Source organism: Poecile atricapillus, chromosome Z, assembly GCF_030490865.1.
Source record: "Poecile atricapillus isolate bPoeAtr1 chromosome Z, bPoeAtr1.hap1, whole genome shotgun sequence".
Lineage (NCBI taxonomy): Eukaryota > Metazoa > Chordata > Aves > Passeriformes > Paridae > Poecile > Poecile atricapillus.
In genome coordinates, this window is record NC_081289.1 from 105,454,836 (window position 1) to 105,470,492 (window position 15,657).

Genomic DNA, 15,657 nt, shown 5'->3' on the forward strand with positions numbered 1-15,657 from the left:
AATTCATACACTTTTATGGACCCCTCAATGCTATATCCAACTGCTACTACTGTAACATGAAAAAAAAAAAAACAAACCCACAGCCTTTTTCCATTAGCTTAATTTAAGATATTGAAATCTTCCTCTTCTATATTAATATGAATGCAATTTTTTTCAATTTTTTCTCAAAAAGAACAAAATCCTCAACAAAAAACAGAAAAAAGAAAATAACCCCCCCAAAATAAACCCCAAACAAAACAGAAAGGCAGAAGGAACATCTAGAGTCCATTTACAAATATCAGGTGTCACCTTTGACAAATTAATTGGCAAGTGTGGTCTCATCCTCTTTTTGTCTCTTAATTCTGGAGCTGTTCTTTTATGTAAAGTTATGCTAATATTCCACTCACACAGTGTAAAACAAAAAAAAAAAAAAAGAGGAAGAACCATGACAGTGAATAAAACACTAACCAAATATAAAGAAATAAGAGAAAGAGATATACTGAAAGAATACTGATGCACTTTACCCCACTGTCCTGTCTCCGAGTGACAGTGATGGAAAGCTGTAAGTACACTAGTGCAGTAGTGGGGATTTGGGTGTTACAAGCAGTGAACATTGACTGGAAAAACAATTTATATGGTTTTCTGCCAAGTTTTTTCTTTCTGTTTATCTGGTCTGTATTAATCACATTGTCATTATCATGTGCTGTCTTTTTTTAACAAAAGACATTATGAACACTTTATGAACACAGATTAATGAGTATGTATAACTACTGTGTGTTTCGATCAATTTAAGGTAACACAAGTATATTTCAACTGTATCTTCAAACAACTCAGAGAGAAGATCTAGTGAAAAATACAGTGAATAACTTATGTCACAGGGCTTCTCACTATAAGGCCATAGTTAGTATTTCACATGAAACATGTCAGCCAGCTTTTATTGTTTATAACGTATAAAGTCTTAAAAATCTGTTAATTGAACCTCTATGATCATTTTTTCCTGGCTATAATTGCAATGTGGGCATCTAGGAAAGGAGGCAATTTTCTGGTATTCTCTGGTAAGAGTGAAGGACTTTCACATTTTTTTCACTTTAACTGAACAGTTCAAACCTGTTGACTTTCAGGAGCAACTTCAATAGACTAACAATAACTCACCACAGTGGTAATAGGATGAGAAGGATGAGTCTGAGTGTTTGGATTCATGTTCAGAAAACATGTCAATTGATGTGTACTTGTACTGTGTACTAAGTTTTTTTTTTACTGAGATGTAAATAGTTTAAACTGCTAAATGAACTTCGATGTAACTTAGAAGTTTTGGGTGAAAATGGTAGAGGTGTTAATCTGGCAGTGTGATTTTTATGCAGTAGTTTGTACAAACAGTTCCAAATTACTTCACGCTGTTTTGTTCAACTGCTTTTTCTGGTGTTGGTAATAGAATACATAAACCACATGATGAAGTTAGACCCATCCGGAGGTTCACTAGTACTGCAATTTTTCTTAAAAAACTATTCAGGTTTGGTCCTGTTCCAGTACTTGTCATTAAACACTGAATGGGGACTTGCAGCTAAGTATAGTTATATATTTATATATTTATATTTATATTTATATTTATATTTATATTTATATTTATATTTATGTAATATTTTTAATAAATATATTTACTGCAATGGGTACATAACATATGTAAAGGTTTGGGCCTATTATTTAGTATTTAGTATTAGTTTTATAGTATTTAGTATTCTGTTTTACAGTATACTATAGTATACTATAGCTTATAGTATATATAGTAAAAGTTATATTAGTAAATAAATATCATGTCCTTTAGGTTATCTGAAGTATGGGTCCTACACAGTTTCATTTCTGGGGGAATTTTTGATTGTGAGAAAGTTTTGGGCAGGATGCCTGTATTATCCCTGGTCAATGCCCACATGTGCTTTCTACATAGAGGATGCACAGAGAAACCAAGATCATTTTTTTAAATTTGTCTTGATGCAAGCTTACCTTCACAAACATTCTGAGCTTGCTAATGCCCGTCTGTGGACAGTACTTAGCTTTACCAGTGCAGTCCAGAGTGCATCTGTTATTTCTGACACCATAATACACTGAATAATTCTGTTTTCAAATCAGGGTTAAAGCAGCTTTAGATTAGGAAATTACTGGGTTAGAAATTGAGTAGGACGGTTAAACCAAGTTTGAGAAGCAGTTCAGGCTCTCAGTTCAGACTTCAGTACAGACCAGAATACTTCTACTTCATGGAATAAAATATGGTGCAGAGAGTTACCTACTTAGATATCTATGCTGCTAAGTGGCCCTGTTACTGCAATATAGTATTTCAGTGTTTCAAAAACTGCATTCTTTGAGGAAGATGATATGCTTTCAAGCTATTAAAAAAACCCAGTATAATATAGTGCCTGTAAATGCATCAACTAAGATTCAACAAGCAGTAATATTGCATTAAGTGTATAACCCTATTAATATTTATGCAAACAGTGTTTATTAGGTGCAATTATTAGGTCTATTATTCCTATTAACTGAGGGCCACATGACATCTTTTTAACCATTAGATGTCTGCGTAGGTTGTGAGGACTCTGCATAATCTAAAGTAATTGCATGTTCCCTATACATGATTTGGCATAAGAATGAAGTGATCTAACAGTCTGAAGAAGGGGGATAGGAAGAAAGAGGCTCATTATATGGTTATAATTCTATGCTTTCTGGGTTGGACCATGAAACAGTAATTGTGTTCTACTGAAAAGACTGGACTGTTTGTCACATCGAATATAATTCTCTAAGAAGCTTACAGACTGCTTCCATAGGTTTTAGGTACTGTTTTAGTACTGTAGTCTGGAGAAAAAGAAGTCTGATTTAGTCCTTTCTTTTTCTGAAGATGACTTAGACTGAAAAAATAAAAAAATATGTATTTTAACCTTTAGACTGTTTAAAAAAGCAATAAAGACCTATTTAATACTCAACACAATTGATACATTCTAAAATGTGGTTGTCCCAGATAAAAGCCTTGTAAAATTACTGCAAAAAAATACTGGTTTCTAAACTGGCCATTCTGAATGGTGTTAAAGGAGTAGTCTGAAGTACTTTCAGGTTATTCTTGAAGCCAGAACCCAAATTTTAAATTAAGACCACGCAGTTTAAATACACTCTACATTAAAAAAAGAAAATATAAAAATCAAGCCATATACACTCTGTTTGCAAAACTAAAATGAATTTTTATGAGGTGGCTGCTGTCCAAAAACAATTTTGCAAAAATTTAAATCCTAACTGAACACTTCATTTGCTCACAGTACTTAAACTTCTGGGGCGTGGTTCTGGTTCAGTCAAGAAACTAATTGGCACTTTCGTGGGCAGTTATATTTGTTACAGACTACAATTTGGATTTGAAGGGACAAGAGGTCTGGAAGGGTCTCACCTTCCAAATAGTAGGTCATCTCTGATTTTTGTTATAATATATTTCAACCTTTACATGCTGTGTTAGTGGAATTACAAAGCATGAAGCTGAAAGTGGACATTCAATGTCACTAGCTCTCATTGCTTATTGCTAGCCTAACAGATTAGCTTCAACAAGCCAAGTCACTAAATGATCTGGTTTTTGTTTCAATTGGTTAGTTGGTTTGGTTGGGGACTTTTTATTTAATTATTTTTTTCTCTTTGAAAATTCAGAGATTAGAATTTATTGAAATTTTTCTGGTACAGAAGAGAGAAGGTGCAAAGATCTGTGTACAGAAAGATAAATAATGAGTGAATAAATAAAGTGACGCTCATCTCTGTTTCTAAAACTTACGGAAAGAAAAGCTACATACCTAAAGATGTTGGTTGCTATGTACTTCTCCAGTTGCAACATCTGTGGCTTATAGCTATGGTAACAGCACTGTTCATACAGCCAGAAATGTGTAATCTTTTAAATACTGCTCATCTAAATATTTCAGAGAGCTGTCAGATATTTGGATTCAAAATGTCTGAACAAATTCTTTCTGCTTCACATACCATAAACATGTAATGACAAAAAAGCACCACACAACCCAGAGAAATCAGAATATATTCTCCAGTTTTTAGTATGCTAAAGTTTATTATTGCAAACCTTTTTTAAAACTTTCTTCTTTATATTTCTTTGTCTTTTTGTTTTCTTTATGTAAGAAAAAGGGAAAGTAATTTTATCAGTTAAATTCTGCAAAAAAAGCTTACTTCTTTCACCTTGGTAAAAACTGAAATAAAGATTTTCCTTTTTTTAACAGGACACTGAAACACATTTCTTTTACAATAATTTGGATTCTTTAGTTGGAAAAAAGTCTTTTATTACCATGATCTGTCAGTATAAGACTATTTTAAATACAGCATATTATGCATTTGAAACAGGCTTGCTAAGGTTAAATGAAATCCATTTAACCTTTCAGTAGAAGGAATTAGTAGAGAGAAACATCACTCTGTTTTCTTATGCAAAAGTGTTAGATAGAGCCATGAAATGTGAGCATATTCTACATGTTTTTTGACAGGAATGTTTGTGTTTGCAGGGTTTGTTCACTGAAATTTTAGAAATTGTTAAATACTGTGCTGAGTGGAGCAAAAGCACTAAATACACAGATGAGTTAACACCTTATCCAAAAGAATAGTCAAGATTGATTCATCTATGAAATTCACTGACAATTGCATTTTATTCCTGTGCTTGACTATTTGCCAGATGAAATGGAAATAAAATATATAAAATGAAAAGATACTGATCTTTTGGATCACTTTGGATACTTCCATATATTTCTGTATTCAATGTGGATGTGGCTGATTTCTTTTTCATTTTTTTCTAGGCCTTTTCTGGAAACACAAATGCAGACAGTGTCGTGTACTATAAGCTTCAGCATTCTATTAAAGCAAGATTTCTCCGTTTCGTACCTTTGGACTGGAATCCAAATGGCAGGATTGGAATGCGCATTGAAGTGTATGGATGCACATATAGTAAGTTTATTTCTGAGTCAGCTAAATGAAATGAATCTTCATCAGTGTCTTTTCCTACCTAAATAGCATTTGAAAGTAGATTTCTAAGATTAAATTTAATCTCAAATAAAACTGATTTAATAAGTTTATGTTCATACTTCACTATTTCTACATCAACTGTCAATATGTGGTGCTTATTTTCCAGTCCTTTCTGTATTGGAATGAATGATGTGGACATAATCCAATAACTGATTTAATGGAAACTCTTTTTTTTTTTTTTTTTTTCCATAGTCCTAAAAATTGCGTCTTAACATGGTATACTTTCTATCTATCTGAAGGCCAAAGTATGGGAAATGTTTACAGTTTTAAATCTATGTGGTCTTGATCCTGAGCCAGAAAGAGTACAACTAGATGCATCTGCAAATAAAAAACTGAAGGACACTTTGAAGTTTTTATGTATTTAAGGGATACTTTTAGAATAGCTTTTGTGCCCTTAATAACTGACATAAGCCTTTGGAAGTAGATTGTGTAAGTGTTGTGGTTTTATTGATCTGCTGGACAGTGTAAATATTCCTGACATCTTCCTGTTACAGTTTCTCATCCCTGGATTTTTTTTAAAAAAATTCCTCTCAGTAAGATTTTTACTGCTTTTTATTCTTCACATCTTAAACAGAATTTACTTTAAGCAACTTCTTTAATTGTTTTTTGTGCATACCTTGATCTGTTCTTTGTTGTTTTGGGTTTTTTTTCAACTTCCATACTTTGTATGGTTGATCTCTTCTGGATGGTCTCCATATATCTGTTTTCTGTTGCCATGCATTTGTATCTGACTTTAAGTGTATATCAGGGAAACATATCTCTGGGCTTTCTGTCTTAAACTTGACTTTGTAAAATTGGTAAAAGGTAATGAACTAAGGATATTGAAAATTTAAACCTGGATGCAGGAGATTAAGGCACCTGAGAAATCAAGTAAACTTCCCCATTCCAGAAAACAGACGTCTCATGCCAGGAGAAGGGCCTGAAAGGCTCACCCAAAATTCCTCAGTCACAGCTGCCTTGGGACTGGGAACATTCCTAGAGCAATCTGAGAAAATGACCTTGAAAACTTGACTAAATGAGAAATATTACCATGATTCAACTTACCCTCAACTCTTTTAAGTCCCAGATCAACCAAAGTTTAAAGATGGAGACTGAACAGATAAATTTATCATTCCCAGCTAAAATCTCATCTGAGTCTTCCCTTTGAGGCCTGATTTCTGTGGTAATATTTAAATCCTTGTTCAGTTTTGCTCTTAAAATCCAGATTCTAATTATTTACATTCACTATCATAATTTTCTCTGTCACAACTTGCAAGGTTCATATTATGTCTGTCTTCTGTGTCATGCCTATTGCCCAGCAGTGGAAAACTCTATGAGTCTAAAGGATAAATAAAGAAAATATCCATGCAAATGAAAAAAGAAAACATTTAGAATAAGCAGTTATGAAATTAAAATATTTTTGTGTAGCCATTAACTGTTTTTGACGAAGATTATATATTTTTTTTGCATTTTACATACCGGGCACAAAATTTATCCTATAGATAGCTTATGGAAGTAAATCATCTATAGTTATCCTCTAAGATGAGGATGAAATTAAAAGGATTATCTACTTCATCCATTATTTATTATAATGCAGTATGTGAAAAACAAGATGTCGTCAAAAATATGTAATTTTTTTTTTTTAAGCTGGTTAAGAATTTTTTGTGAATTAGTGATATTGAGTGTTGTGGAAATGCTTATTTTCCCTATCCTATAAATACTATCATTCCAAATTAATTGCAGGCCTCTTATCATCTCTGTATTTATTTTGAACATCTACTGGTTACCAAGTGCTTCTACTAGCTAAATTCAGTGATTGCCATTGAAGACAAACCAGGCAATTATAGATTTATAGTTTTCAAAAATACTTAAAAATACAAAAGTTTGATTCTTTCTCTCAAGTCTTTTTGTCCATTTATCAGACACAATGAGGATGTGTAGTTATTTTTACAGTATTTATGCCTGGCTCTTTTTGAATGACTGTGTACTTCTTAAAGTAGGACCAGAAAAAAAGAAAAGCAGAAATGCCAATATCTACTTTAGCTTTGAGTCACATGTTTTACATGTCCCATTTTCTCATCCTTTCCTTCAGGGAGCTCTCACTGGGTATTAGATTTTAAGAGTAAACTCTCTCTTCATTTACCCTCAAGTATGTGAACTGTGTTCTGTATTCAAGTGCACTAATTTCATTTGTCAGTCTTTACACAACTAGAACTAAACTTCCAAGAATTACGAATACAGGAAGTGGATCTTTCTACTTCATAAAGTGATGTGAAGAAATGCATGTCTAAAGAAGTCCTAAATGCCTAAATAAGTCATTACTATCTCAGTGAAGTCATACTTACAGGGCAAATTTTGACAGTATTTCAAAATCTGCTTCCAGTCAAATGCCTACTCTGAATAACTTTGCCTAGTATTCTCAAAAATATTGTTTCCCCTTTAATTACAGCCTCAGTGAGGCTTGGTAATACTCATGATATTTTCCTGTAGGATGTAGCAGATTATTGTGTTTTGTTTTCCTTTTTTAATTTTTTTTTTAAATTTTTTTTTTAAATTTTTTTACATGCAACTCCTTTTCTCCTATATACTGTTTAAATCAAGGACTGTCACATTTATATAACTGTAAAGTATGCATCCAGGCAAGTCCTTCCATTTTTGCCTCAGCATTTATGGAGTAGAAATGCCAAACAAGGGTAGTCAATTATGGACTATAGTCAGTTACAGGAAATGTTAGAAGAGTTCTCCTCCAGTTTTTTTTCCATTGAGTTCTCCCTCCTCACTCTGCTGTCTCTGCAATGTTCCTTGTTTTTTTCACTCATGTTCTATATTCATTTAAAAAAATGGAAGGGAGGAAAGGAAGGGGGGAGGGAAAGAGGAGGGAAGGAAGGGGGGGGGAGGAGCAGGGAAGGAAGGGGGGGAGGGGGGAGGGGAAGGGGGGGAGGGGAGAAAGGGGGAGGAGGGGAGTGAGGCAGGAGGGGAGTGAGGCAGGAAGGGAGGCAGGAAGGGAGGCAGGAAGGGAGGCAGGAAGGGAGGCAGGAAGGGGGGCAGGAAGGGAGGCAGGAAGGCATGCAGGCAGGCAGGGAGGGAGGCAGGCAGGAAGGCAGGGAGGAAGGGAGGGTCGGTTTTCTACCTCAAGGTGTTTCACCTGCTTTTATGTGAACTGATAAAACATCTGCTTGTGCCTTGACTACACTGCAAATACTCTGTGCTGAACCTCAGCCCAAAATCTGTTGGAAGCCTCTGCCTGATAGTTCTTTCTATTTAGTGTGTACGAAAGAGAACAATGAATCACTACTGACATTTCCTGCATCTTGTTCTTGAAATGCCACATTTTGACAATTAAGCCATGTAAAACACAGTTCAGGTTAAGCTTTGTCATGACACACAAAAAAAAAGAGATCTTAGAAATGTGTTAAGCTTAAAATTTCCACCCTTTTTTTACAATACTCTCTTATTTCATCTTCTGAAAACCATTAGTCTGAAAAATACAAAACAAAGAAACAAAAATGTAGGGATTTTTTTGACATGGTGGGCAGAAGGAAAGGTTCAAATATGAAAATTAAAAGTATATTAAATTGTAAAACTGGAAAATAAATATATAATGTACGTTACAAATTGTTAGATATGTATGTTATGATACCTAACAGTAAGCACTGCAGATACTGCACAAAGCCTTTTGCACTGTTCTCTATCACTTCTAACTGTATTGAGGCTATTACAGCATTTCCTTCCTGGCTGAAATGTTCTCAACATCACAGTTACATCAGTCCAAAAAAGACTTCATATCCTCTTTATAACTGGAATAATGGCCTGTTGGTTTGCATTGGTTTAAGTTTTTTTTGTTTGTTTGTTTGTTTTTTTTCTTTATAGAACATGAGCATTGATTTCAATTGATATAAAGATTAAAAAAAAAAAAAAAAGATATTTCAGCTAAAACTTTTGTTCAGGATCACTACGATTCTTGATCCTGTGGTATGTGAGGCTTCCAGAATTTCCAGTTTCTCAGGGGCATTTAGTGATTTTCAAAGATATTTTCACAGTGTACTAAGGATTTACATCACATTAATTTAAGGAAGACATGTTGCAAACTGTAGAAGCAAAAGATGGGTGCTCATAAAACAAGTCCACCTGTTTGTTTCTTTTTCCTTTTTACAACAGTAGAGAAAATCCATGTAGCGGGATTTTGAAGTCCAGCGGCTACTAGAAGTGGCAAGTAGTTGGTAAATAAGTGAGGAAAATCTTATGCTACCCTGGATGTGTGCCCAGAGCCTATTTATCCTTACAACCCTGCAGGACACCCAAGCTGTCTTTCTTGCAACCCTTTAAATATATTTCTAGGGGTAATGTATGGATGGTGAAGACAAGACCTGTGTGAGAAATGTTATAAGAAATTTGATTGCCATCTGCAAACCTTTCGCAATCTTCATTAATTCATGGGGTGAGGTCAGGGGCAAAATTTAATTTTGTTTATTTTTAAAATTTAGACATAGCAGATTTTGCTTCTTAGGAATTAGTGCTGCAGAATAGTGTAAGAGATTTTGGAGAGCCATGTTAATGTTTTTTATGCTCTTGTCCCAGTAACTAATAAGAGGAGTGTGTTCCCAATCCTACAGTTATTGCCTACTAAGAATATCTCTAGTTAGCTGGTTTGGTAGATGTATATAAATGTACAAGTGGTCTTATTGAAGTCTTTATTGAAGCTATTCTACATCACATTCATTATTTTAATTCAACATTAATTCACAGTTTTGCTGTCCACATTCATTCAGTGACAAAATGAAGTAAAATAGTTAATCTATGATTGATACTTAGATAGAATGTCATATTTATTCATTGTACTTTTGATAAATGAATTCTTCATTATCAAGATATAAAGAAAATCAAGAAATTATATTTAAAAATATAACGACATTCACTTCACAAGAGCTTTTTGAAAATGGAATATAAATTACTAATCTAAAGTATAAGAGTGAATTTGAATTAATTTCATTTCCATGCTGACCATATGGAGAAATATTTTAGTGAAATTACTTAAAGTTAGTAAATAGATAATGGGTTTCCCTTGACTTGCAAGAAGTTAACCAGTCATCTGAAAAACAACATTATATTTTATTGAGTGTCCTTTACATCTTCATTCACTTAAAAAATGTCTTTTTCAAGGGTAACTTTTTTCTTCATTACATATGAACTGTGAATACTCTAGGAGCTTTTTATAGTGTTATCAGTTCCTTTGTGTGTGTGTGTGTGTCTGTGTCTTGTTCAATCTCTACTGATTTTGATGGATATTCTTTTTTATTATTGGTATAAAATCATTTAGCCCTATTCCCTTCCCTTTCCGAAGGTCAACAGCAGCCTTGTTTTTGTTTTTTTTAATCTTGATTTTGTTCATTGGAATGAATTGCGAATAAATTAATAGAGATTTTTTAGCCTAAGAATACAAGTAAAAACAGAAATGGTGAAAGTACTTTATAGTTCCAAGGAAAGGAAGACCTACCTTTCACCTTTGAATAGAAGCCAGATCTATTCTCACATGGTTTTATTATCCAGTTATACCATCATCGTTAAAGCACAGCAGTCTTAATATACAGGGAAAAATAAAGTAGAATTTATAGTGCACAAGTGGATCTAGAGATGTTAGTGATGGAACTTCATACCATATTGAAGTAACATGCAACTGTTTCCTTTAGACATAGCATTATACGTTGTCTTTCATTTCTTTACTTCTAGGGTCTGAGGTGGTTGGCTTTGATGGGAAAAGTTGTCTAATTTACACATTTAATAAAAAACTCATTAATGCACTGAAAGATGTGATTTCTCTGAAGTTTAAGACAATGCAAAGTGATGGAATTCTCCTCCACAGAGAAGGACAAAATGGAGACCACATCACCATGGAATTATCTAAAGGGAAGCTGTCCTTACTCATTAATTTAGGTAACAGCTATAGTCTCATAAAGTCTAATATAGTTATTTGGCATTATTTGACTAAAACTTCTCTTTAAACTGTTAAGTAGATTTTAATGTATAAAGTATGATAAGCTAGCAGTATATTTTTTGAATAATTATATTTTTGAATGAAATTAATAGTTTTTATTTTTCTTCTTTCAAGGTGATACTAAAACTCATCCTTCTAATGCCCAAGTTAATATTACGCTGGGCAGCCTTTTGGATGATCAACACTGGCATTCTGTTCTCATTGAGCATTTTAACAATCAAGTAAACTTTACAGTGGATAAACACACTCATCATTTTCATGCAAAAGGAGAATTCAGTTATTTGGACCTTGATTATGAGGTGTGAAAATTACCTTTCCTTTATTACATTTATTACCTTTGTTATGCAAATGCACTGAAACAGGCAAAGGAAAAATAACTTAAGGAAGTCTGTAGTCCTTAAGACAATGGGGATTTTCTGTCTGTTAAGGGAATTAATCAAAGAAAAAGAATTGTTCTTGAAATACAAATCTCCCACTGGACTATCAGCTCAGTATTTTCAAAGACCATCTTTTTCATCTCAGAATTCATTATTTTTATACCTTTGTTTCAGTAGAGCTGCAAATGTGATAAAAAGTATTGTAAACATAATGAATGAGACCCAACTCAATGCTATTATTTAATGAATATTAATGTTATGAATATAAAACTTGATGAAAATTGCAATATATCAGTATAAAACCATTTTAGAAATGTTTTATAGCAAGCCTTAAATCCCTACTAGATCTGAAAATTGTACTGTGAAAAAATCTTGATTGCACAAATAGTAAATTAATGAAAAATAGTAGATGTAATATGCTGTGAAATTTTCCTGCCTGTGGTTAAAAATACCACTATTTCACAGTTGTAATGTGATGACTGGCTGCTTTATGTTTGCCCTATACTGTTTGTTGGATAAGACAATGAGTGATAGAGCAGAATGTGTGGAACCCGCAGACTTTATTGTACTCATTCCAATTTTTAAGCATTTTAGAGTGAGATGTCATGCTGTTCTGTGTCTGCATTACTTCAATTCAAAAATATCTGCTCAGAATTTCTGAATGTAAATGATAATATCAAAGTTCAGAGGACAGTACTAATTAAAAAAAAAAGTGAGAATGAAAATAACTGGTTGACAAATAAGTATCTTTTACTATGTCAGTCAATATTGCAAATTAAATTTTAATCTAATCCAGATACTGTACTTTGAAGTACATGTTGCTAATACAAGTAAAAAGAAAGCATAAAAACATTAAAAAAGAACTACTGTGTTTATAATTGCACTTCTGACTATAATTTTTTTCTTAATTTAATAACAATCAAATCTGATAAATTTTATTTTGGTTGATTTTTTGGGGTAAAATTATTTTAAACATTGAGCAAAATTTAAAAATTAAAATGTTAATAGTTTAGACTGACCTTTTTTACAATGTTGTCCAGAATAGCTTTGAAATATGTGAGCTCAAATGTTCACTTATACTGGAATCCTATTTCTGATGGTGTCCAACAGTTAAAACATAGACTAGAGCAGAACTAAGGTCACCCTTGTGGCAATGCTTTTCTACAATAATTTACTGCTCTCTAGCAGCTTTTGCCTTAGGGCAGAGACGTATTTAGACAGAATGATATTCTTGAATTTAGTAGATCTCAATGGGTTTTTATTTTTATTAAATCTTCCAATTTCTTTCTGAAACTAAGTAATTTTACAGCACCATACAAAGGAACTGCACAGCCTAGGCATTTTTAAAGGAAAAATGTACCTCCTTTAGTTCGTTTAGAATCTGTTCTAGAATAATGTAATTTGATGCACTCTTGTTCTCTGTTATGGTAGTTATGGTGTGCACAGAATGGAGAAGTTAGACTCAAATCTTTCAAGAAATTGCTGCTAATTTTCTTCTCCCTTTTTACACTGTTTTGCATAGTTTCCATGTACTTGGCCTTTTTCTTCTTCTCATTGCTTTTGCAGCTGTAATGGACCCTGAAAACTGATTAAAGGCACTGCAAAGAGACATCAGAAGAATAAAAAACCCCCAAAATGTCAGAATAATTTCCTACACACATCTAACTTGATATAGCCTAATTTTTTGTTAGCCTATTCTTTTAATATGCAGATGTGATACAGTGAAATACACAAGAAGTAGCAGATTCGTTATAGGGCCAGTCTTTGACTTCTGCTCTTACAGTATAGTCAACTTCTTTCCTTAGAAAATTACTTAATAGTATTATTGATTTCTTTTCTCTTTCTAAGCTCAGCTTTGGAGGGATCCCAGTGCCTGGAAAATCAGGGACATTATCACGCAGGAACTTTCATGGGTGTTTTGAAAATATTTATTATAATGGAGTGAACATTATTGACCTGGCCAGGAGGCATAAATCTCAGATCTACATTGTGGTAAGAGATTTATAGTTAAGAAAGAATAAACAACTAAAAGAGAAAAAGATCACAACCACTTTCAAATTCAATCTGTTAGCACACATTTCTAGTAAAATCTCCATTAGGTAATGGAAGAAAAACTAAGTAATTACCAAGTCGGGCTATTTTTCATTTTGTGCTGTATAGACTCACCCTAATAGAAAAGGCAGGATACATTTTATTCTTGAGGTCTTTAGCTGATACTTAGCTGTGTCTGATATCAGTGTTGTGTGCTATCTAACTGGATGAAAAAAGTCAATGAGAAACAAGATGCATGAGAAACCATCAAATCATTGGCTTTGTACCAGAGTAATAAGAATATGTGCCTGGCTAATAACATCAGCAGTGCATTTTAGAAGTTTTCCATTGCTGAGGACACTGATCCACTTTGCTTTGTCCAGAATATTATAATTTTGATAGATAAGTACTGTTTTCCAATTTATACTGACCTTTGCCTGAAGACCTGTAGTTTAGGTTGGTGGTTTTAATGCATTTATTGTGACATGGTCAACAGTCATATTACCCAAATTTCTACCTTTTATGGAAACAGTTCCAATAACAAAAAAATGTCTTTGTGTTACAAAAGGCTTTCTAGAAATTTTACTAAGTCCTTTCCTGTTGGTTTTGACGTTTTTGTTCCCCTAGTACAAGGGTCATCTCTGTTTGCAACGTGTACTTATTTAGTAGCAAGAAATGCAAAAGCATGATAGAAATCAGCTCAGAATAATTAAAAATATATTAAATGCTTTCATGATCAAATATTTTAACTTGGATTTCTGTTCAGAATATGAAGAATCAAATTTGGTTCTCTGTCATAGATGAAATGGATGAGAGGCATCTCTTCTCATGTGAAATTCACCTGAAATATTTCAAAATTAACTAAGCTGGTATCTCTGCATATTATTCTGTCCATGATGCTTATGAATATTGGGGAATGGGCAATTATAGTAGGCTCTGGGTGGACTAGTGGAAAGGGATCTATGAAATTATCTGCAATAGGAAATTTAATTATTTTCATGTCAAATGTTTTAAATTGTTGTGCTAGTTTCAAAACTATTTAGGCTACATTTCATAATGTAAATACTATAGAAAGAACCTCTTACCAAAGAATCCCTGTTAAATAGGCACTTTACTGGGGGAATCTGCAAATGGCCAGCTTTTAGGATTTAACAAGGTTTATTATTCTGATGAATACCTTTTTACTATGTGTCAGTTTAGCTGACTATTCATTTCAATACAGCTGAGTTCATAAGACAAAGCTTTTACTTATTTATATATTTTCCTTGAAGAAAATGAAAACCCATAAACTTTAATACTTTGCCACACCAGGGACTAGTAAGTATTTTTTTTTTTTAATTAATTTTAAAATACTTAGTGTGTGGTCAAATTTTATGTATGCTCAAAAGTTTAATACCTCATAGTGTTGAACAGAAATTAAGTGTACTTTAAATTCCAAAACCATTATTCTTTATTAATCTTTTTCCAGAACAAATTAGTTATAGTTCAAATGGTGTCAGCAAGTCATTAGATCAGAATGCCCAATGTATTACTATCAAGCACCATAAAGTGTTAACTAACTCTGACATCAGATGCAAAAAATGTGTTATTCCCATTCCAGATTTCTTATCTGCATCAGTACAAGTACAGATGCAGGTTACTCTCAGAGTTTCTCAATTAATTCAGCCACAAGTTTACCTAAGAAACAGTTATTTCAAAGGAAGGTAAGCACAAAATAAATGCTGGGTGCATAAATCCAACTCATCATCTAGTCGATATGGGCTTGCTTGAAAACATATTCCCTCTTAATTTAATAAGTATTGTGCATTTTTAAGTAGCAAGGGTTTATATATGGAATTTTTCTGTTTGTGAAAACAAATACTGGAGTTGGTGGACATCTCCAATTGCATTAATTTGGAAATTATTTTTTTCTTAAATGTAACACCATCTTAAACAATGAGTGCCAGCTCATTTTTCTCTTCATCCAAGCATTTAGACCTACATAAGCATTTACATGCAGTCAGTGGCATGGCATTTATTTGTCACTGAAGAATTTGTCAAGTCCCTAATGCTTATTGAGACTGAGCCAAACTAGGAACAAAGCAGGTCTTTCTAACTCCTGAAGTAGCATTAAATCAGCCTCCTAATTTAGGATCTTACATCATTCCCTCAAAGGTCCTTGCCACTCTTTGTGCAGGCAGATGAATCTATTCTGGTCAGACAACTGTGTTAACATTTCTCAAATTGGTGACGTTCGTGTTTGATTTTTAGACTAATACATTCAAG

The 15,657-nt window shown here is 33.2% G+C and overlaps 1 protein-coding gene across 1 annotated transcript in view; it reads left to right on the top strand.

Moving 5' to 3' along the window:
- CNTNAP4 (contactin associated protein family member 4) overlaps window positions 1-15,657 on the top strand; it is a 202,679-nt gene that overhangs the window by 123,826 nt on the left and 63,196 nt on the right. The window contains exons 4-7 of the mRNA XM_058826085.1: window positions 4,788-4,935; window positions 10,720-10,923; window positions 11,099-11,283; window positions 13,210-13,353. Of these exons, the coding sequence (XP_058682068.1) occupies window positions 4,788-4,935; window positions 10,720-10,923; window positions 11,099-11,283; window positions 13,210-13,353 (681 nt within the window). The remainder of the gene's footprint in view (window positions 1-4,787; window positions 4,936-10,719; window positions 10,924-11,098; window positions 11,284-13,209; window positions 13,354-15,657) is intronic.